Source organism: Brachyhypopomus gauderio, unplaced genomic scaffold (genome assembly GCF_052324685.1).
Source record: "Brachyhypopomus gauderio isolate BG-103 unplaced genomic scaffold, BGAUD_0.2 sc57, whole genome shotgun sequence".
Classification (NCBI taxonomy): domain Eukaryota; kingdom Metazoa; phylum Chordata; class Actinopteri; order Gymnotiformes; family Hypopomidae; genus Brachyhypopomus; species Brachyhypopomus gauderio.
Window position 1 is genome coordinate 537,704 of NW_027506880.1, and position 24,125 is coordinate 561,828.

At 45.8% G+C, this 24,125-nt stretch overlaps 1 protein-coding gene across 2 annotated transcripts in view; it reads left to right on the plus strand.

Annotated features, from left to right (window-relative positions):
• The window catches only part of grid1b (glutamate receptor, ionotropic, delta 1b), a 247,679-nt gene that overhangs the window by 201,284 nt on the left and 22,270 nt on the right, over nucleotides 1-24,125 (plus strand). For both annotated transcript variants that reach the window (XM_076988003.1, XM_076988004.1), the window contains exons 5-8: nucleotides 7,526-7,579; nucleotides 12,714-12,887; nucleotides 17,299-17,460; nucleotides 18,197-18,316. In XM_076988003.1, the coding sequence (XP_076844118.1) occupies nucleotides 7,526-7,579; nucleotides 12,714-12,887; nucleotides 17,299-17,460; nucleotides 18,197-18,316 (510 nt within the window). The remainder of the gene's footprint in view (nucleotides 1-7,525; nucleotides 7,580-12,713; nucleotides 12,888-17,298; nucleotides 17,461-18,196; nucleotides 18,317-24,125) is intronic.

Here is a 24,125-nt window from a genome sequence, read left to right on the forward strand (position 1 = left end):
TTGCCATAGGCTAGTGGCATCATCAGTCATCCACAGCTCCAGACTGTTTCCAGAATTATCACCTTTTTACTGAGGCACTTCACTTCAGTTAAGTTCAATTCAATTCAGTTCAGCTCAATTCAGTTCAGCTCAATTCAGTTCAGTTCAGTTCAGTTCAATTCAATTCAGCTCAATTCAGTTCAGCTCAATTCACTAAAGTTCAGTTCAGTTCAGTAAAGTTCTTTTTAGTTCTGTTCAGTCCAGTTTGTTTTGGTTCATCAGAGACAATCACACTTACTCTCACTTGGTGTGTGTGTGTGTGTGTGTGTGTGTGTGTGTGTGTGTGTGTGTGTGTGTGTGTGTGTGTGTGTGTGTGTGTGTGTGTGTGTGTGTGGATGGGTGTGTGTGGGGGGCTGTGTGTGTGTGTGTGTGTGTGTGTGTGGATGGGTGTGTGGATGGGTGTGTGTGTGTGTGTGTGTGTGTGTGTGTGTGTGTGTGTGTGTGTGTGTGTGTGTGTGTGTGAGTGGATGGGTGTGTTTAGGCGTTTATAAAGAGTGAAAGAGAGTGAAAGGATGTACTATACACTCACTGGCCACTTTATTAGGTACACCTCTCCAACTGCTCATTAACACAAATGTCGAATCAGCCAATCACATGCCATCAACTCAATGCATTTAGGCATGTAGACATGGCCAAGACGATCTGCTGCAGTTCAAACCGAGCATCAGAATAGGGAAGAAATGTTCATTTAAGTGAACGTGGCATGGTTGTTGGTATTGTTGAGTATTTCAGAAACTGCTGGGATTTTCACGCACAGCCATCTCTAGGGTTTACAGAGAATGGTCAGAAAAAGAGAAAATATCCAGTGAGTGGCAGTTCTGTGGGCGCAAAAGCCTTTTTAATGCCAGAGGTCGGAGGAGAATGGCCAGACTGGTTCGAGCTGATGGAGAAGTAACTCAACCAGTTACAACCGATGCATGCAGAAGAGCATCCCTGAACACACAGCGCATCTCTGAACACACCACACCTGGTGCCACTCCTGTCAGCTAAGACCAGGAAACTGAGGCTCCAATTCGCACAGGCTCACCAAAATTGGAGAATAGAAGATTGGAAAAAATGTTGCCTGGTCTAATGAGTCTAAATTTTTTCCAGATCTCAATCCAATAGAGCACCTTTGGGATGTGATGGAATGAGATATTCGCATCATGGATGTTCTGAAGACAAAAGGTACAAAAGGTAGTCCAACCCAGTACTAGCAAGGTGTACCTAATAAAGGTGTACCTGATAAAGGTGTACCTAATAAAGGTGTACCTTATAAAGGTGTACATTATAAAGGTGTACCTAATAAAGGTGTACATTATAAAGGTGTACCTAATAAAGGTGTACCTAATAAAGGTGTACCTAATAAAGGTGTACATTATAAAGGTATACATTATAAAGATGTACCTAATGGCCGGTGAGTGTATTTTTAGTAATAGAAAACACATGAATTGGTGTGTTCAAACAATGACTTCTCCCTATTTCTGCATCTACACCACTCAGTTTGCACACATCACCTTTGTAGGGGTCTGACCATTTGTAACACACATTAGTATTCCCAGGAAAGGATTTCTTGGTCAACAATGTGTTCACCCAGTCTGAAATGATATCTACATTTTTAATACTGCTTTGACATTTATACCGAAGTTCATTAGCGTTATGCTAATGTAGAAATACAGTGGGTATTAAAAGGATCAGGCATTCTGAGAATTGAAGGCCCGGTGTTATTAGACTGGATACTCTGGCCCGCCCAGCACTCATGAGGGTGGTGTTAACAATATCAATGAACAGTCAAGTCCCCTGGGCTCTTCCACAAACTCTTCCACTGTTTATTTGTGTCCACTTGGACTTAAATGAAAAAGGTGAGTGTTGTTTCAGCATAGAGGCCTTTAATTCAACCCCAGGGATTATGGTGGAATGGAATCAGAGGTTCGGATGTCTGCCCATTTCTGACGGGGGATCCGGGCCCACAGGAAGTCCAGATAGAGAGGTCTACTTGTTCCCATGGTGATATAGCATAGTAGTATGGCTGCAGGGTCAGGTGTGTTGATCAGCTGATGGCTCCCCCGTTGGCACGGCGCCGCCGTAGTGCGGGAGGCGAGGTGTTTGGATCGAGACTGCTCTCACGGCGCTTGTGTTCTTTCAAGCTTGCTTTGCGCTCTGCAGATGTGTTCGCGCGCCCACCTCCGGACTCCATCTCCCAGGCGAGCACCATTCTCAGACACGCGCAAGGCCTCAAGCCGCCCGCAAACACCCTGCCGTCGCCACGCTCCGTCGCTATAGCAACCCAGCACCTTCTGTAACTTTACATGGTCCTGCTGAGAGTCGGGCAGGATGGTACCGGCTGGCAGTGTAGACGCGGCGCGGGGTAATCGAGTTCCGACCCGGCGGCTTCCGCGAGGGCTCCATCAGGGGGCTGACTGCGCTATGCGTTCGAATTTATTAAGCCGCAGACGTTCCACTGCCCATCAAACGGGAGCGCAAGACAGGGCTGCCCCGGCTGTCTGCTGACGCCCGGTGTTACCGTGACGTCCCAGGTGCTGCTCATTCTGTCATTACCGTTCCACGGCTCACTCTGAACTTCACAGCATAAAAAAAAACCCTCAGCCATGAAATAACATGCAAAGAAGTTCGTGCTGCCTCTTCATTACATCTCTATGTCCTTTATATGGATCTATCTGCTCTATCTATAGTGCAGCACAACAAAGGCATACCTGAGACTCATTCTATTTATAACACATCTCACCCAGTGGTAGTAAGACTGTAAGGCTTAATTTAACAGTGGAGATTTCACTATGTACCCTGGGTGCAGTTATTTTGAATTTGAATTTGAATTTGAATTGCATTTTTCTCTGTGGCTCAGTAAACCTGTCACCTTTCTTGGCTCAGAGCTTGAAACAAACGAGAGAGGGAGATCACATCTCATAAATGTGCTTGGAAGCAAATAAGAAAGCGGCACAAAAAAATGGTTTAATTCAGTTGCTATGAGACCGCACTTCAATCCTTTCCCCACCTCCAGGATCGCTGCAGATGAAGAAATTCCCAAATGGACCTTCCTTTGGAGTCGACATAATCCGAACATCCAGACATCACAGGGAACCGGCCCGTCTTCTTTGACCGCATGCTGCGATGCAGGAAGGGGTGTAGTCCGAGTTACCCTCACCTTTTAAAGTGACCATGTAGTTCACGGTGCCAACGATCTGCTGGCTGGCTACATTTGAAATGCGCAGGAAACCCATTTCATAGCCATTTCAGATCATAAGTCAGTGCAGATCTTGCATTACACGCTTTCCTCTGCTATCGCTGGACTGACAAAACCCTCGCTGTTCGCTTTGTGTAGACTTTTATCATCCGATGAGAATAAGACATCGATAGGAAAAATATCCTTGAACGTTGCTCATTAACTTGGTTTATTTAGATGACTGACCCAATCCCTGCGAGCTTTGATAAAAGAAGGCATGTGGCAGCAGACGTGTTTGCAAGCTTATGATGTCTTCATTATGGGACCATCACAGCGAAGCCAACCAATCAAGGCCTGAACGCCAACCAGACTGCAGCTGATGCTCCCATCGAATTTTTAAGGAAGTGATATACTGCGGGCTGGTGACATGTTGGCCTCATTCACGCTCAACGGCAGAGGAGGACGGGGACATAGGGTCACATGACCCTGTCCAGCTAGCCTTGCTGTTTCTGTCTGTCCTGCTTGGCCTCCAGGATGATGCAATGCAAAACTTTTAATTGGACAATTCTGAGACCTCGAATGAAGTGCCGTGTGGATCCCCTGCATAAGGACGGAGTTCCGGGTCCCTGTCCCTGACCTGCATAAGGACGGAGTCCCGGGTCCCTGTCCCTGTCCTGCATAAGGACGGAGTCCCGGGTCCCTGTCTGCAGCAGGACTTTGCAGCTCTGTCTCGGAGATTGTGTGTCAGGATGAGGGAGAGAGGGAGGGAACTAAAGAGGAAGAGGAGTAGCGAGGTGAAAGCCTGCAGTGTTGACTCCTCTTTGTAAACCCCACAATGGTGATGGCTACAGCAGCAGTGTTTACACCACGTACTAAGAGCAGGTGAACAACCAACCCCCCCCCACACACACACACACACACACACACACACACACACACACACACATACACACACACTCACAAGCACACTCACAAGCACACACACACACACACGCACACACACATGCAGGCACACACGCACACACACTGCCTTTCTGCTGGGTCATGGTGCAATCACCACCTCGTTAGTGGCTGGCAGATCTGTTGCCTTAGCTACACCACTCCCACTCTGGTCTAGCAGAACCCCTCCCCCCCTTACTTCTCCTACACTCCAAAAATCACAGCCCCTCACCTGCAGGTGGAGAGGGTTACACAAGCACCCACCCACTCCTTAACCACAGACAGGGGCTCGGAGGTGGGGGTGGAGAACTGCACTGGGAAGGGGTGTGTCTGTTTTTGATTGGCTCCCTGCCCCTCCGTCATCTGCAAATCGCACGGAGGTTTCACAGCGCCACCCTAGTCAGATGAGTCAGCAGTTGGGGGGGGGGGGGGGGGGGGAATGCTGTGGGTACAGTGAGGAGGTGCAGCATGTCTCCTAGTGCACAGGGAGACATTGTGCATAAGGACGAACTCTGTGCTCAGCAGCAAACAGAGTGAGCACAGAGGCTGGTGTTAGCGTGCCGGAGCATACTGGAGCATGCAGGAGCATCCTGGAGAGTGCTGTGGCATGCTGAGGCGTTCCGGATCATGCTGGAGCATTCTGGGGCATTTTGGAGCGTCCTGGAGTGTGCTGGAGCGTCCTGGAGCATGCTGGAGCGTCCTGGAGTGTGCTAGAGCATCCTGGAGCGTCCTGGAGTCTGCTGGAGCGTCCTGGATTGTGCTGGAGCGTGCCTCAGCTGACCTCAGCTTTTGTGCATCAAAACATGGGCTCAGGAGTGGTGGCCCCATGGTGGCCACGTGTAGCACTATGAGCAGGACTGCCTTCTTTCTGCCATTCCCTTTACATAAAATGACCTCACGTGCATTAACACAGAGGCGCTCACATCACAGCACGACGTAGGTGTAGGTGTCAGAAATAAAGCAAGAGGCAGAAGGTCACTGGGACATTTGGAATCCATAAGGTTACTTATGATACACCATTACACGCCATCATAGCCCTGAACCAGCACAAGAGATATCTTCAGGACCCTTCCTTCTCTATTAGTGTAAAATGTCATGACATACTACCAGCTCTTGTAATGATATGTGTTTGAATGGTCTGTAATAGCATCATGCCATCTGGGTCCTGGTATTACAATAGGATCCAAGAGGACTCACATCTCTGGTAAAGAATCACTGTGAGATGCACGTACAGACGTGTTCACTGTGTTGGAGTTAAACCTCTGGTAAAGAATCACTGTGAGATGCACGTACAGACGTGTTCACTGTGTTGGAGTTAAACCTCTGGTAAAGAATCTCTGTGAGATACACGTGTAGATGTGTTCACTGTGTCTGAGTAAAACCTTTCATTTCTTGGTCTGTTCTTCTGAGTTGTACAGGTAAACGTCTTTTATAGAAGACGTAATAAACGCAGAGCTAGGGACATTACTCATTTGTGTCAGTGATTTAGGCTAACTACAATAGCCCACTCCATAGCCCACTGTTTTCAAACGGTGCATGGCTTTAAAATCAGCACACAAGTCGACACAAGTCGAAGACTTGAAGTGCCCAGCACAAACCACAGGTTGTTAGCCTGTCTGCTGTTTTCTTGTTTGTTACAATGATGTAATGTATGCCGTGATGCACCAAGCACACTTCAGAAAATCATTCCCAGGGTACTTTATGATGTTATATACTATGAATTTTTCATGAGTTTGAGCACTTTAGTGTAGTCCTAAAGCTTTTCCAGACGTTATGACTTCACTCTGCATTGTTTATGTAAGTCCGCTGAGGTTGGAATCCTGACTGAATACAAGCAGCACTTCTCTAATAAAGGCCCGCATGAGAGAACCCGTAAGGACTCAGAACCTCAGGTCCGGCAGCACACGCCACACATACACATCCTGTACTCAAGCACTGCATTTCATGAAACTAGCAGTATAATCAGTTTATCATAAAGCAAATAAATAAACAAATAAATAGACCTCGTCTTTCTGTATTGGTATTTTATGTCCCATTCAATAATGCCAATGTATTATATGTGGAATTGTTCAGGCTGTAATATCATAAACACGATTCACTGCTTGACATGTGATCTACATTTTTAACCACCCGGAGATATTGCCTGATTTCAGAGTGAGACGTGCCGCTCGGTTTAACTGCACGTTTCATTTACATGGCCGGCCAGTCCAACCAGGACCAGTAATGGAAGTGTTAGGCAGAGCCGTATCTGTGTATGTCTCCCAGTAATTGGCCGTTTACACGTGTAATGACATCTAATGTATGAAGAGTAAATGAGACAGCAACACCCGTCTGGTCCACTCAGGCCTCACTCAAGGGTCCTCATTTGTGGGCGTGGCCTCAGGACACTGGATCTGCAGCTGTTTTGCATACAGGTTGGGTTTATTGTGTCGTAGCCGCATTAACGCGTGGAAACCCACCTGAGAGCGACTGTGCTGTTTTCGCAGTTGCTCGTATATAACTGCGGGAGCCTTTGAAGTCCTGTACGCCTAGACGTCCTCTGTTGGAGTGTGGATGTCTTACATGAGCCTGCTTTTACCTTTAAAGGCTCCTTCACAGAGCAGCACACTCCAAACTTTGCAGCGAACTGTTGTGAGAATGTCACATTTGAAGGGTTTATAAACGAACGCCCTTGTGCTGAGGAACGCACTGCGTATCTGTACCAAACAGAGGGGTGTGCTCTGAGTCAACTGCACTACTGTCTATGGGGTTGTGACACATGGCAAGGGCAGAGGGCGTGGTGAGGGGAAGGGCGGGGCAGAGGGCGGGGCAAGGTGAAGGGTGGGGAATGGGCAGGGCAGAGGGCGGGGCAAGGTGAAGGGTGGGGAATGGGCAGGGCAGAGGGCGGGGCAAGGTGAAGGGTGGGGAATGGGCAGGGCAGAGGGCGGGGCAAGGTGAAGGGTGGGGAATGGGCAGGGCAGAGGGCGGGGCAAGGTGAAGGGTGGGGAATGGGCAGGGCAGAGGGCGGGGCAAGGTGAAGGGTGGGGAATGGGCAGGGCAGAGGGCGGGGTAAGGTGAAGGGTGGGGAATGGGCAGGGCAGAGGGCGGGGTAAGGTGAAGGGTGGGGAATGGGCAGGGCAGAGGGCGGGGCAAGGTGAAGGGTGGGGAATGGGCAGGGCAGAGGGCGGGGCAAGGTGAAGGGTGGGGAATGGGCAGGGCAGAGGGCGGGGTAAGGTGAAGGGTGAGACAGAAGGCGGGGTGAGGTGAAGGGTGGGGCAGAGGGCGGGGCGAGGTTTCGCCTCTTCTCCCAGCCAGGCCAAATGAACCTGTGTGCGGTCTCAGCAGCAGTCATCCGCGCCCTTGTTTTCACCAACTCCCTCATTCTCCTCTCTGTCTGTCCCTCCACAGGCTGTAGAGACGAACCTGGCCTCCAAAGACAGCCACTGGGTGTTTGTGAACGAGGTAAGTGAAGTCATATATGTATTGTGTCTGCTACCTCTCACCTCACTAAGAACCCCACCCCAAAACAGCCCGTCCCTGTCCGCAGGCGCTCTGGATTCGTTCTGCTGAGAACATGCTCATAACTTTGAATAACTGTCAAGGTGTCCCTCTTCATGTGCGACCGCCATTATCTGCCCATCCCTTGGCTATTACTGCAATGTCTCCATCTGATGTGGTGTGAACGGACAGCGCCGGGAGGGGGGGGCGTGCGTTCAAGAAAAGACCCTGGAACGTGAGGCACGCGAGCGTGACACACAAGCCCCCAGCACAAACCCACCGCGCAGACCTGACACGGTGCTGTGCTCTGTCCCCTCTGGCCTCCAGTCAATAGGTCATCGGCGTTGAATTAAAATGCGAGGAATGTGAGGGTCGGGCTGCCGTTATGAAAAGACCTCTTAAAGGAGCTTTGAATGCCGCCATGTTTACAATTGAGAAACAAACTGCCCGTTTTTTAAGAGCCTCAGAATTGGCTCTATTCATGACAATGATTCTGTTTTACTTGTGCAAACCAATAATCTATTAAGAGTTATTTAAATATGCCCACCCCCTTATGTATGCCACCCAGTGAACGCATACCCAAAAGATGCCTCCATTTTAAGTGAGGGAATAGGACAGGTTTGACGTGTTGGATGTCCTGCTCCCACTCAGTCCTAACCTCTGTTGGTACCCTGAAGAGGGTGAGCTCAGAAGTAGTTTGCCTGTATCAGGGAGGTCAACAGCTCAGCCAACTCCTCGCATTTCGCTTTATGTTCTTTTCAAGGACTACCAGGCAACAGAGACACCGCTGAGCTCAGCTCCGCCCCTAGTACTGCCAGCCATTCAGGGCCTTGGGTAACGATTGTTACCCAGCATGCACAATGGCACATGCAACAGCCACTAAATAGGCGGAAGGAATTACAGAAAATTAATTATTGGATTCTTAATTCATTCTTAATTAAAGAAAATATAGGTCTTTTGAACATTTATCTAATTAACTGATTTTTCTATTGCTGTTCCAGAAATGGCTAAACTAAGTTAATATAATTTTTTATAAACGGATTGGCCCAATATGTGAATTGAGTGAACAATAATACTGCAGCAGACAGATTCATCCACATCTAACTGAACAATTCAAGAACACAATTATTTCTTTAAAAAATATAGTCGTAGGCAAGTTCCTTTTTTCAGTGCTCTATGTGGAGCTATATCTACACTGCCTGAAGATGTTCTCTCTCTGTACATTAGTTTCATCCTTCTATGAGGGATAGATTCATGACAGTAACCCATGTGATGAGTCCAACATTAACATTTGCACTGTTTGTTTAATGCAACAGGTGGTCAAAGGATGGGTTTGCAAGGGAGGCAGGGGGCTAAACCGGTCCGCCAGGAGGCACCCAGAGGGAGGCGTGCTCCTGCAGCAGAGCACCTCCTGCACCTCCTAACTCTTCAGAGTGGAACACATAGGGAGTGAAGTAATGACTAATGCTACACAAAGTGCACTATGTAGGGAGCAAGCTAATGTCTCTAACCGTTCACAAAGTCCACTAAAAGGAGCAACCTAATGTCTCTAACACTTTACAAAAGTGCACTACTAGGGACAAAGCCTAATGTCCTTCACTATGTAGTGTAGAAGGCTCCAGATGGAGTTGTGGCCCTGCTGCAGTTCCCTTTATACCAGGGGCCCCTCTGTGGCGTATCGTGGCACTGCAACACAAATGCACTCACTTACCTCTGATGTCTCCGATGCCAACCGTGAGAGAATTATTTATGTGAGCAGATGGCGTTTTATCGATCATATGTGTGCATGTTTACTTTGGGAACCTCTGACGTGGGTGCTGTCAACTCCACAAATTCTGCCACAGAAACGCGGCGTTCTTGTTTGACTTCGGGTTTATAAGATTGCGGTTAACATGCTGGGACATACTAAGAACAGATGTTAAATATTCATAAACACAGCTTCTGACAACACTGTGCGACCGCCTGCTCTGTATGGTTCAGCAACAGCGAGGTCAGCTAACATTTCATGGCCTCATCCCTTGTCATTATTATTTATTCAACTTGTGGTCCACATTTTATATTAATAGGAGTGCACTGGGAAGAAAAAAGATTACCACTAGCCAGCCATTACAATAGTAGTCATTACCATTGCAATCATTAGCATTACGTCCTTTTTCAATAAGACGATTATAGACGATTAGCACTGTTTGGTCAATTTGACATGTTTCAGTAGCCTCTATGCCCGTGAACTAGACTGTCATCTTGGAGACGGCTGATGGCTGTGTTTCTCCACACCATCCCCCTACTTTCCAGGGTGGAGGATGTCGAATTTATAGCTGACTGAAACAGAAGAGACTGCTACAGAGGAAATCCCATTTTTACTATTCTAATAATGCACCGAGATAAGCTACCCTCCCCTGATTGGTTTTATACAAAATTATAAGTTTCAAAATATGCATCTTATGCATCCAAACACATTATTTATCCTCATTAGGATGCTGGTGCATATATTGTGTTTTTTTTTACTAAAAGCTTCTCCCATCTCCCCAGAGTGCGCAGAGTGTCACTATTATCAGCAGTACTCAGACCAGAATGCCGAGCCAGATCTGAAGAACTTCAGAGGGCTTCGGGTTTACACATGATATGGCACATTCTGTCATTTCATATCTTGTCGTTCAAACTTTGGAGAATATTTGCCTAATTTGTCAGGAATGCACTATTCCTAAAATAATATTTAGGAGCACTCAATTCTGTGATGGCTAGTGTCAATGGCTAGTGTCATATGATACACACACACACACACACACACACACACACACACACACACACACACACACACACACACACACACACACACACACACACACACACACACACACATACATTGTTGTGAAATTGTTCAGCAACAGAGACAACAGTTCAAAACTAATGTAGGTAGAGATGCATTTGTGAAACGTATTAGGAGCTTGACCAGATATGCCCAGGACTCTCTGAATGCTCTGAGTACTGCCCTGAGTGTCTGAGACATGTTCAGTTCTTCCTACCCTAGCAGTTTCCTGTGCACAGAGCTCCATTACAAGTCCACCTCCTCCATCTCCTCTGCACAGATATTTTAAACAACAGAGTGTGAAATTAAGAGGGGCATCTGGCCACCCTGGGCATGGTGGATACATCGTCAGGCTTTTAGTGTGGACGCACCACAGATCTCCCAGTCCTTCGGCCACTAGTAGGTGGACACACAAACAAAATGGCTTAAAATTGGAAATGGATGTTAACTTCTGTACCGTTTTGTAGGTCAGGTCCTCTACCCAGGGAACGAAATACAGGAAATAGGAGACTTTGCTGTGTTTTCTCTGGCTTGGTGGGGCCTTGTAGTGATTTGTGCTGTACCTGTAAAACCTTACTGCACATGAGTGAGTGGTTCTCATGAGTAATGAACGCATAACATCTTGCCGATGAATATTCCATGACCGGAGACATTTGTTCTTAATTTATTTACAAAGTGTCTGTGGCCTGAAGTTTTCCATTTTATCATACAGACAATGGGGGACACCGTGAGAGGACAGGAAGGACAGGGCCTCTGGGAAATAAGAGTCTCCCTTTCCCTTTAAAATCCAGCAGCTGAGGTTAAAAGGACATTTACATTTTGCTGCACTGACAGAGCTCCATAGTTGGACTTTCTCTACAGTTTTTATCTAGTGGGGTTTTTTTTTACAGCCAAAAACAATGCTTTATATGCCACTGAAGAAAAATATATTCCTCCCTGGAAAAATGACCAATAGATGACTGGCTTTGCAGCTCCATCAAGATGCTGTCGCATATATGAATAATTTGTATGTGTATGCGTAAATATGCACATATATGTGGCCAGATTTGTATTATGATATAAGCAGGAAGTCTGTACTCTCATGACTAGAAGGCAGCGTGTAATTTTACAAACACGATCAGCAATTATTATGTAAATACCGAGTCATAAGGGATGGCTGATGTTAATTCTGACCTTCTCACTCACTGCTGCTCCTTAAAAATAGCTGTTTATGTCTATTACGATGTGTCAAGATGATGTAAGACTGACACAGCCTGCTTTCCAGTAATCTCCAGTGTGAGTCAGACATGGAGAGGAGCTCAAGTGTGTGTGGGCATGTGTGTGAGACAGGAGTGTCCACTGGGAAGGGATGTACAGTGGGGTCAAGGGTTGGGGTGGGAGATGGCTCCTTTATAACGGCACTGCACAGAGGTATGGGACACTGACAAAGACCTCTGCAGAAGAATGCTTTTGCAGACGTCGAAGTCTCGCTAAATCTAAAACGGCTTAGAATTACTTTAATTGCACTGTCAAACAATTTAAGAAAAATGCTCCAATTCATCTAAAAATGCTCTTATCACAAAACTAATCCATAACACACATGCATATTGATTTCTTTCTGTCTTCTCTTCAGTCTTTGCTGAAATGCGTTGAAATCAAGGTGCAATCTCCTTCCACATCCCTTTTAGTCTGGGTCTGGCCCTTGAACGGGCTGATACTGGTCATCATTTCACGTCTGCTTACTGAGTGCTGGACAGGGCTCATCATGGGACTTCATAGCTACAACTGAGTTACATATTTAAAGCACAAGCAGGAGCATTAACAGTTATCGCCTACACATTAAGGGCATTAAAATAGCCAATGGAAATTATTGTCTTGTCTTTATGTGCTATTTTGAAAATTACTACATCAATGCAGGTTTTTTTTTCTTTTATGATAATGCAGACAACAATAAAATTAAGACAATGAGTAGAATACACAATAATGGGCAATTACAAAATCACCTGTCACTGGTTAAGCAAATTGGTAATAATAATAATAATAATAATAATAAATTTTATTTGTTTGGCGCCTTTCATGGCACTCAAGGTCACCTTACAAAATTGAAACAAAATTAAAACATACAATAAATATAAAATTCTAACACAGCAACAGAGATAAAATTACATTTGTTAAAGTGAAAAAGCCAGTTTGAACAGATGAGTTTTAAGAGCAGTTTTGAATTCTGAAATAGAGTGCAATGTTCATCATATGAATGTTTCCCACAACATTAGGTCAATTACATTGTCTTTCTTTCTCTTTCTACCTCTGAAGGAGATTAGTGACACTGAGATCATGGAGCTAGCCCACAGTGCTTTGGGAAGGATGACGGTAATACGGCAGATTTTCCCACTTTGGAGAGACACCAGTGTGAATTGCATGAGGAACAACCATCGCATCTCCTCCCTGCTCTGTGACCCTCAGGAGGGCTACCTGCAATCACTAGAGGTCAGTTTCCACTCATACACTGTTGCTGGCCACGTCCTCAAGAGAGTTCCACAGGTGCCAATCTGTGGCCCCGCGTTGATTCAATACATTTATGCTAGAACATGCCTCAAAGGCGACTAAATTCAATTGGCCTGAAAGTCTTAATGAAAATATATATTGCTGTGAGAATGCTAATATTTGATTGACACCTCAAGGCCAGAGGGTATGTTTCAGTCTGTGCTCTGGCATTTTAAGACTACGTTTGCTGCTCAGAAAGACATGTAGGTGTGATTGGTAGAGACTCCTGTCATGCCACTTGATTCCTGTCATGCCACACCTGCAGCTCAAAATAAACAATGAATATTTTAGTTCAGGTGATGAAACCGATATACATATTAATTAAATGTGGGTGATGAAATCTCATCCGGGATTTTTACACTTTCAGGGCTACATTATTTTAGTAAAATACCCCGCATAATGTCCTGCTGCCAGCCTTCTCTCTGCTGTCTCCTCTTCCAAATCAGAGCACAGTAAGGCCTGTTTCACATCCAGTTCTGCCTTGTTTTCGGTCCGTCGCCTGGGCCCAGGGTTGACACTTGCGTCCCATGATGTAACTCAAGGGTCCCGTGGGGAGCAGATGGCGTGGCTTTAGCTCAGCTCCTCCCACATCCTCGATAATTGATGCAAAAAAAGGGGTTAAAGACTCTTTGCTGTTAGATCACCTTCAGTATGACAAGGCCAGTAGTTCGTGGATGCAAACCCAGCAGCATTTCGCAATTCTGCAGCTTCCACGGAACATCTCCCCTGGCGTGTCACGGAGTCAGCCACAGTTCAACAAACTACCACTGTGTTCCCATCTGTCCCTCACTGGTCAGATGCTAGAAGACCCAAGGGGTACATTTAAACCTTTCCAACTTGAAATAATGTTTATAGGATAGTACAATGCCAATCTGTAACCTGACACATCCCATTTTGCAGCAGCTATTCTGTTGATCTTGTGTTTTCATTGCTCGACCAGCAGACTTGGTTAACGCAATCAGAAGCAAAAGTATGTTTTATACATGAAACTACCCGGTAGCTGGCGGGCAGAGTCAGAGAGGACATATCAAAATCCTTCATTCTTTTTCCTTTATGCTCATTTCAGGCAAAGTCCTAGGACACCAGAGGCTTAATTTACAGTAATGGTCTTGTTTCTGGTCTCAGGGGTTTTCACCCACCCTCCCTAGAATACCTCGACCAAATCTCAGGCCTGAACATTGGCGCCAGTGGCCCCAAGTATTAAACTCCTGCCTGGCATCAGAACCGCTCCACCCCCCTCACAGTAGTTAAAGGATCCACTTCTGACAAGCTTATATGAACTGTCACATGCAGAACAAGGTTAAGAGTGCTGTACCACTCCAGGATGTTCTAGGAGACTACATACTGACCTTTACTCTGTCCCCTTTCTAAGTAATCAGCATCAGTTCCTCACCCACTTCAGTCCAAAACCCACTACAGAAGTGCTCAAGCTCCTCTTATATGCAGTTAAATCTTGAATAATGCACATCTAATCACAACACTGCTACATGGAGTGTCTAACTGCTGAGGACTTCTCCATATTAACCCTCCCATCTACATTCATATAAGGACTCTAAAGACTAATAACAGAGCTCTGATGGCTGCAGCTGTTAATAAAAAAAAAACCTTTGAAGCAGCTCAGATGGTTTTCTGGATTTATGAAGAACACCACACTGGTGGTGTAATGTATCTCACATACATTACTAACACATTATGGGCTTGAATCATATTTAGAAATTTTAATGAATAGATGCATGATTATTACCGTATTGCATTAATGTAACTTGCATATTAATGTAACTACGACCACCACCACCACTACTACTACTACTACTACTACTATAAATACTAATACTATTACTACTATTACTACTAGTAATAATAATAAGGACAGTTAATCAGAGCTCTGATCACTAGACCCAACTTAACCTTAACTACCAATAAGCTCTTATACGAGTTGGTTCTGACTGGCAACACAAATGACTCCCTTACATGGGTGAGCTGATGGAACCCAGAATAGTCCTGCCTGGAACTTCCTCTTGTGGACTGGGAGTGTGGGCTGAGTGTGCCCACAGGGCTCAGCCCAAAATGCAGCGCTGTCAGTGGGGATGATGCGCTGCAGTAATTACAAAGCGCCATTGTAAGACATGCCTCTTGGCTGAGCCGTCAGGGCTGGCTGAAGCCTTTCCGAGCATCTTTGGTGGGTTTGTGCAGGATTTGATTCACTTTGGCTCTGGTTACACATTTGGGAGATGCTATGTGATGCTATGTGTGATGCCATGTTTTAGGGGAATGTATCACATAGTCTAAGTTTGTATACTATATGTGCATATGTGTGTTTGGGTTTCATGGGAGCCATTTTTTGAACAATAAATTCCAGGTGTGATTAAGGCAGTCATGGCCTGATGGTAGGGAACTGGTCTTGTGACTGGAGGGTCATGGGTTCGATTCCCAGACCTGAGGCCATGACTGAGGTGCCCTTGAGCAAGGCACCTAACTCCTGGGTGCCGGGCTAGGGATGCCCACCGCTCTGGGCATGTGTGATCCACAGCCCCCTAGTAATCACTAGTGTGTGTGTGTGTGTGTGGACTGCACAGATGGGTTAAAAGCAGAGGACAAATTTCGATTGGGGTGTAAAAATCACAATTGACAAAATATGGCACACTTACATTTTACATTACCCTCATAGGATCGCAATGCACCCCAGTTGCTAACATTCACATGCACATACAAACTCTGGCCCCATATGAATAAGGGTTTGTTTTGAAGATTAGTGCCAAACCTACACTGAAAGGGAATCTCAACGTATCTAGACTAAATGCATGTTCAGGAAGCCACTTGTAACGATCTAGAATCAGACGGCGGACACAATTGCTGCAAAGAACCACATTTATTCAAGTCAGAGGCGGTACTACCTCCTATAACCTCGACCATTCCAACACGCACGTTCCGAGATCGGCGCGGCATAATAATCACACATAACAAGAAACACACACTGATGTAAAGACAAAGATTACGACTCGGACAACGACAATAAACAATTCACACAATCAAATCACAATGTCTAACAGTCATGAACAATTCACACCACAATTCACACTGGATCAAATCATAATATTTAACCGAACTAAAAACCCAGACATACGAAAACCCTCGCAACACTTAAGTACGAATACACAGCGGGAACAACCATATAGTATAAGCAAGACCAAGACACATTACAACCAGATCAAAAGGACAATTACATATAACATAGGAAACTCAACAAAGAACCGAAACGAATCAAAGACGACAGAACTCTAACCAGAACCGCAACAGACCTAGACACCTCAATACCAGACTGATCACAGGAGTCCAAAAAGGACACGGAGACTTGAAAGCGCGACAAAGAACATTACCAACGTAAACCAACCTACAGACATAGACCCACAGGGAACACATGAACTCAACCAGACTATATACACAAACTAATCAAACACATTCAAAACAGCTGACAAGGATAACATTGGCAGGGATAAACAAAAGGGGCGTGACGAATCGAAACAGAATCGACGAAAGGGAACAGAGGGAGGGAACAAGGCAAGATACACACAAAGGGGCGGAGCCAAACGTTACACCACTACAGGTCTTGAAGCTTACTCAGTAGTGCACATAAAAGCAAAAACATTTAACGGACAGTTGATAATAAAACATTACTGGAACACTTGAAAAACCTTTTTCCCCCCAAGTGTTTGTTTATTTCAGCTATTTATACTGGGTTATTAATGGACTTTGTGAATATGTGTATTTTATGCTTGCTGAATAGAGATATAGAGATAGAGATATAATGTTTCGATACTTTGTAGAGTTGTTTAGTCAGTTTCTAGCCATCGAACCACTGCATGATGGACGTTATGTGGCAACAATGTCATGCAAGTCTGAAGTAACCTTGATGTGCCAGATAAGCTTGTACCTTCTCTCAGCCACCAACATGTCAGCGTGTCAGTGTGCTGTTGACAGTGGCCAGCTTCTCAGATCATATCTAGTCAGCATTGGTCCTCTGATTAGAAAATGACCAGTGATGAACGATGTATTGGGTGGCTGACAAAATGGCAGTGTATACCAATAAAATCTCTTCCTGCAGTTGGTAATTGTACTGATAAAAAATGTATTATAAGATCTATGAGTCGTGTATTTAAAGTGGCCAGTTAGTGTAGGTACAAGTGAATTGTTTCTAATAAAGTGGCTATTGGATGTATTTGAAGCACACAATTTCTCAGTCCCATAACACTGGCTGTGTGCCATTGGGAATGTCTCGATTTGTGCCATTGGGAATGCCACTGAAAGTTTATTGTGTTGTAATGTTTTTCTAACCATCTGTGTCTTTCAATTTCAGGTGTCCAACCTGTACCTGTATGACAGTGTTCTGATGCTAGCCAACGCCTTCTACAGGAAGCTGGAGGACAGGAAGTGGCACAGCATGGCCAGTCTAAACTGCATACGGAAGTCAACCAAACCATGGAATGGGGGCTGGTCCATGCTGGAAACCATCCAGAAGGTACAACAATCAGATATTTCCTCCCAGTGCATGACTCGCAGTAGCCATTAATAGATCCCTCATTTTTACATGAGGGATCGTGTTTTCCTGGCAGTTTGAGTAATGACAAGCTCCATGAGTCATAGAGTTAAACATGAGGTGCATGAATCGCGTGCTTTCTTTGCCGTATGTCCGAGCCCCAGATATCTGGCTGATTAAAATGCAAGTGGATGCTTCTCCTCCACCACCCTAGCCTTCTCTAACTACACACCTTCCATTACATAACCCCGGTCTGCTCTGACTCCTTCCATTACACCACCCCAGTCTGCTCTGACTCCTTCCATTACACCATCCTATGGCTTGCTGTTGGCTGCCGGGCAGGTCCTCCCACTCCATGCATCCTCTCTGGCCACTCAAGGGCTCTCACAAGGGGGCCCAGCAGGTTCTCCAGCTGATGTCTCTCTGATAACTCATGGGTCGTGCGCGCTCTCCAGTTTCATGCTTCTTTCATGTTCTGCGAGGCACAGAGAGAGAGAGAGAGAGAGAGCTGCAGAAAGCCTTTAATCTGTCCCTGTGGGATCCAAGCACAGAAAGATGGGTTTCTGCTATTTTGGCATGTCCGTGTGATCTACTTGGTCTACAAGTAAAACAGTAAACTTTATCATCAGTACATACGTTCGGATGATGCTCCGGCTTATTCAGGGTCTGAGAACGCCAAACCTTCACACCCATTCTAAAAGTTCTCCTGTCTCTCTAGGGCCGCATTACAGGACTTACTGGAGTGATGGACTTCATGGCCAATGGATCCAACTCGCATGTCCAGTTCGAGATTTTGGGCACCAGTTTCAGCGAGACCTTTGGAAAGGACATAAAACGGGTAAGTTGAAATAAAGTGAAGCAACACCAACCCACCAAGCTCAAGTCCTTGAAACTTTATTGAGTATGGGCTACAGAGTCGTAGCGGGATGCCGTGAAACCTCACAGAAGAGTGAAACCCAAGTGTAAAGCTCCAATGTCTTTGTGAAGGCTTCAGCTCCTGGCTTGTGTTTCGCCCCAGACAAGGGCAGCTGTTCTCCAACACAATTCTGAGTTTCTTTAAGCACAAAATTGCCAAGTAAAGCATGTAGCAGAATACAGGGGTGTCATGAACTAATTTTATTTGAGCAGCTCACCAATGGTGCTCTTGGGAGCTGGGGGTTTGGAACGGGATTTGGTATAGATGAGCATTCATACGGCCCCAGGGCCCTCTAGGCCCATAAAAAAGGAATTTTTGTTGTAAGCTTCATCATACTAGAAGCATCTCTGCACAAGCATCTCTGTTTTTCCATGACACTAAAAGTCCAGGTAGAATAGCCGACACTATTAAAGTGCAGTATTACAATTATTCTCAGAGCAGCATTCATTTTTAACAACTAGCAAAGACTTGCTAACAAGTTAATTTTCATGCTAATCATTATAGCCCATAAACTGTGATTAAATTCATCAACACTGTGTCACTGTGTTAACACTGATAGTAAAATTACCTGATTTTAAGTCTTATTGCATCACATTATCGCCTGGACAATTAATTGAGTCAGGTAACAAATACACAGTTTGAACTGGTGGATTTTTCATTGTTATGTCAGTACAATACTTTTTATGTTTGATAGTTAACCTATTTGCAAAATAAAGCAGCCCTTCAATAACTTTCTGGCATGTTTATGGAGATCATGAAGGAACTTAAAACTATTTCTGCTTGTTAATCCAGTTTATAGAAAATGCTGAATTATCGGATGCAGTTTTCAAAGCTGGGCATGATGTCTCGGGCAGGATAGTGATCCTATATGTGACAGTCAGCATATGAACACACTATGATCTGGTCTGGGTGATCTGATCTGGGTGAGCTGGTCTGGGTGAGCTGGTCTAGGTGGTGAGCTGGTCTGGGTGGTGAGCTGGTTTGGATTAATTGGATTGGGTGAGCTGGTCTGGGTGGTGAGATGATCGGGCGAGCTGGTCTGGGCGAGCTGGTCTAGGTGATAAGCTGGTCTGGATGAGTTGAATTGGGTGAGCTGGTCTGAATGGTGAGATGGTCAGGGCAAGATGGTCGGGGCAAGATGGTAGGGGCAAGATGGTCAGGGCGAGCAGGTCTGGGTGAGCTGGTCTGGGCCTTATGAGGCACACCACCTGCCACTAGTTCCTTTTGACAAGAAAATGGTGTCTGGCCGTTGTGCGCTGAGCACTCATACAAGGTCAAGCCCCTCCCCCAGGCTGAAGCAGACCCTGTAGACCTGGTCCTTCCAGCAGATACCACCCTCTGAACCAGCCGGATCCCTCCGCACAGCAGGGATTTGATTTTGGGATATTGGTCTGGGATTGTCGGATTTAACGGTGGGATCAGTGAGTGGGCAGTGTTGGTACAGGTGGCTCTCAGACTTGGTCATGTTCTGTGCAACAAAGTTACCAGTGGCTTTTATTTAGTTACTTAGCAGGCAGGTGTTAGGAAACCCAATGAGGAGCACCTTCCATTAATCTCAATCTCTTCCTTCATAATCCCCAGGAATTTTTTTTTCCTTGGCTGCTTTTTTGTTATGTTTTTGTTTTTGTTTCCACCAAGATTTTGGGCCCCATCTATCATTTGAAATAAAGAGTAATGTAAATTACAGGAGAGCGGACTGAAACAGTCCACTGGTAATGAAGATTTAATCACCCTGCATCCCGGCTTGAATTATGAACCCAGCATATCCCATTATGGCCATTAGGATCCTGAGAGGCATGGCCATTTAGCTCACACACGCAGACACACACACACACACACACACACGAGCGCGCCGACCCACACACGAGGACACGTGCGCAGACACACACACTCCCACTGGGGCGCTGAAGCCCCCTCATACGCTTGGCACATTTATTAGCTGTAATGAAAGGCAAAGACAGCTAATGGCACGTCGAGTGCACTCAGTCCAGTGGTTGTTCTTTATTAGAGCTCCATCCCCTTACCAGCACCTCCCAACAAAGCCATGAATCCGGACGGCCCCTTTCCCACCAACTATAGAGACAGATGAGGACCGCTGCTGTTTATTTGGTATGTGTCGTGCTATAGCACGGACATGTTCACTCCATCTCCTGGCTGAATTAGAAGCCCCTCAAAGGCAAACGGAAGGCAGGATACTTCGTTCTCCAGTCTCCCAGGCCATCAGTCGCCACGTCTTGGACGGCGTCTTATTTTGGTTCCCTGTCTCTCCGGCTCTCTCTCGGCGAGGCGAGATGCTCCTGCACCTTCTCCCAGCACCTGTTCCCATTAAGCAGCACGGTCGGCAGGTTTAGCGTAATGGAGATTGAGGTGTTATTTTCTCATCCCTGTTCCCTCTCATTCGCACTAGACTGGTTCTATTTTTTTATCTGCACATTTGCCCCTCTTTCCTTGATTTCCATCAGACAGTATCGCTGCTTGGAACATAACCACGGTTACGGAATCAGCAACCCGCCCCCAAATTTGGGGGGAGGCTTGCGTGTCCTGTGATTCAGTGGAGATATAATGTGATGAGACTAACATCCCTTTTTTTCTAATTTTTTTTGCTGATGAAGTGTCCAATCAGATGGCATATCTACAGTGGGTGGTGCCCAATCAGAGTTCACTGTGGAACTTCAAAACTCTCCCAGTCGCTGCTGCACTAAACACTACAGCAGCAGCTTTCATTAGTGGTCTCGGAGTACCTCAAAGTTCAATGTGGGGGTCATTTTCAGAACATGTTGATGTTGCTGAGGTCTATGGGAAATGATTGGGGAACAGTAGTAAACAGACGCCCTGAGAGAACCACACCTAGCCAGGCTCTCAGCATCCTGACAGCTGAGCCATTAACCTTACTGTACTACTGTAGTCCCTTTAAGAGGGTCTGACGAGCAGACTCATAATTAGTCTAATTTATCTCACTTCTGAAAAAGCCACATGCTTGGCACCCTGCATCTCTCATTTCCTAATGCAGTGTATTATGACAGACCCTTATTACAATTTTTTCATGCAAAAAGTGATTTTATTTTTGCTTTTGCCTTTTTTCTTTACACCATGTGGTGATAAAAATGATCCAAATTTATGGCATAATTGGGTCAGAAAGAAGAGGGTGCTGAGTACAGCGCCTGTATAACCATGGCCACCGTGCTATGGGAAATTAATGATGGAATCATTTATGATTAGTTAAAAGTTCAAAGATTGAATAGCTCAGGGGGGCTGCAGGGGCCGCTCTGCTGGTGCAGGAGCGCCCCTCAGCACACACCCCTCAGCACACGCCCCTCAGCACACGCCCCTCAGCACACGCCCCTCAGCACACGCCCCTCAGCACATGCCCCTCGGCACACACCCCTCGGCACACGCCCCTCGGCATACGCCCCTCGGCACACGCCCCTCAGCACACGCCCCTCAGCACACGCCCCTCGGCATACACCCCTCAGCACACGCCCCTCAGCACACGCCCCTCAGCATACGCCCCTCAGCATACGCCCCTCAGCACACGCCCCTCAGCACACGCCCCTCAGCACACGCCTCTCAGCACACGCCCCTAAGCACACGCCCCTCAGCACTCGCCCCTCAGCACACGTCTCTCAGCACACGCCCCTCAACACACGCCCCTCAGCACACGCCCATTTCCTGGATCTCTGGTAAGAGGGTGGAGATTACAGACTGCCACATTAGTGTTAGGAATGAACTATTTGTGCAATGATATATTCTGAGGATTTGGCCATGGGCACTCCCTGTGCTGCATTACAGGTGTTTGTGGACACTTTGGACCCCTGGGTGTCCAAACCCTGATTGGACCACAGCTGGGCCTGCTGGCTGGGATCTGGACCGACACCGTGATATGGAATGGGTTTGGAGGTTCTGGTTGTAGTGGATCACAAACTGTGAAAATCTTTAGGCTGCTCAGGCAGGAATCCTCCAGCAGGCCATTTAGAACATGCAGGGTCTCATCAGAATTTCTGAAGGATTGAGTAAACGTTCAGTCTCTTTTGGGTCTCAGTACCATTTTGGCACCAAGCCACAGTCGAAAGCAATAAGGATCAGCTACGTCCTCTATGTACGCCAAATTAATTAGTCATTAGAGGAGAAAGAGCTCTCAGTATAATAGGTAGTCCACAAAATCACTAGCTCTGTCTAACAAGTGACAGCAGCAACATTTCAGCTCTGCCTCCACAGCAGAAATGTAATTGACAAATTGCCAAATCATTTTTGAATGAGGCCTTCCTGTGCTGACAATTAAACCATTTTTTGTCCGATTTAATAGTTTTGACTAAGTCATTGGTGCATATGTAATTGCAATGGCAGTATTCTTATATTAGTACACTTAGTTTTTAATTTGATTTGTCATTATCCATATGTAGTTAATTAATGGATGGTTAAATACTTAAATGAGTATGTTTGAGGTATCTACCAATATGACAATCACATTTTCATTGCCACGAAAGCACAAGAAGAAGAAGAAGAAGAAGTGATGAAAAAGAAACCATTTGTTCTTCACATCCTTCGAGCATAATGGTATCCTCTTTAGTTCCTTCAAGTCTTTATTTGGTTGGTCCATCCATCAGGCTCTCAAATTCATTTGTCATCATCGAGAACAGTTTGGCACGAAGAGAGGGAACGTGACAGGGCCTTGATGAAGCACTGCCCCTGCACTCATGCCCCGCCCCCCAGCCCCGCCCCCCAGCCCTGCCCCTAAGCTTTCATCACTCCATGATGACGGGCGCTTGTGATGGACAGGGCAGGCTGGCGTTTAACGCCATGCCTTCCCCGCAGTGCTCGGCTGGACCTGTTGGGTGCACACGCATGTGTCTCGCCTTTGTCACGCATGTATCACACTTGTGTTTGCTCTTTCAGAACACATGCATTCCTCCCACAGTCTACAGACCTGATACAGGTGCAGGAGCTTTCATGGGTCTCTGCTCAAAGCCTTTTGAAGAATGAGATAGGAACACAATATCAAATAGTAGCCCTCTTCAGAGAAAAGGCCTAGAGCAAGATTAAAGCAACTTTTGAACTGAAAGTCACTTGTGTATGATATATTGTGTATGATGTATAAGTGTATGATGTATATGTGCTCGGTATTCCCGTGGCTGCCTTAAACAGGATGTGGTCATGGATTTATGTTTTAGTATATGTAATTAATAAACCAATAATCAGGATTTTCATAATAAACAGGAGATGGAGAAAGATTTATAATTACACACAATCAATTCACATAATCTTATTAAACGTTAAATTATATGACTGCAAGTGCATGTGAACTCCATTAGATGACCATAGTAACTAGTTATATGTTTAAAGAAATATTCTTCGATACATCATCTGTAGATTACTTTAAGGACACAAACAGCAAAATAAACAGGAGTCCCAGATTGCCGGATCAGAGCCAGGTCTGTAGGCTGTGTGTGTACGTTTGCGGGACATTTCGAGAGGAGAGACGGGTGGCTGGAGAGGTGGATGGATACTATGCACTAGAAGATGGGATTTTAGAGCCCCAGGCAACCGAGGGTGTATCTGTATTGTGTATGGTAGTGTTTACAACCTTTTGTTAACACAGTGTTTGAGCACCGAATCTAATTTCTCATAAAAACAGGTAGGAGGTGAGATATATTCAGGAGTATAGGCTCAACATAAATGCTGAACATTTCCTTTGACACACTGATTATCCGTATACAGTAATTTAGACCTATAG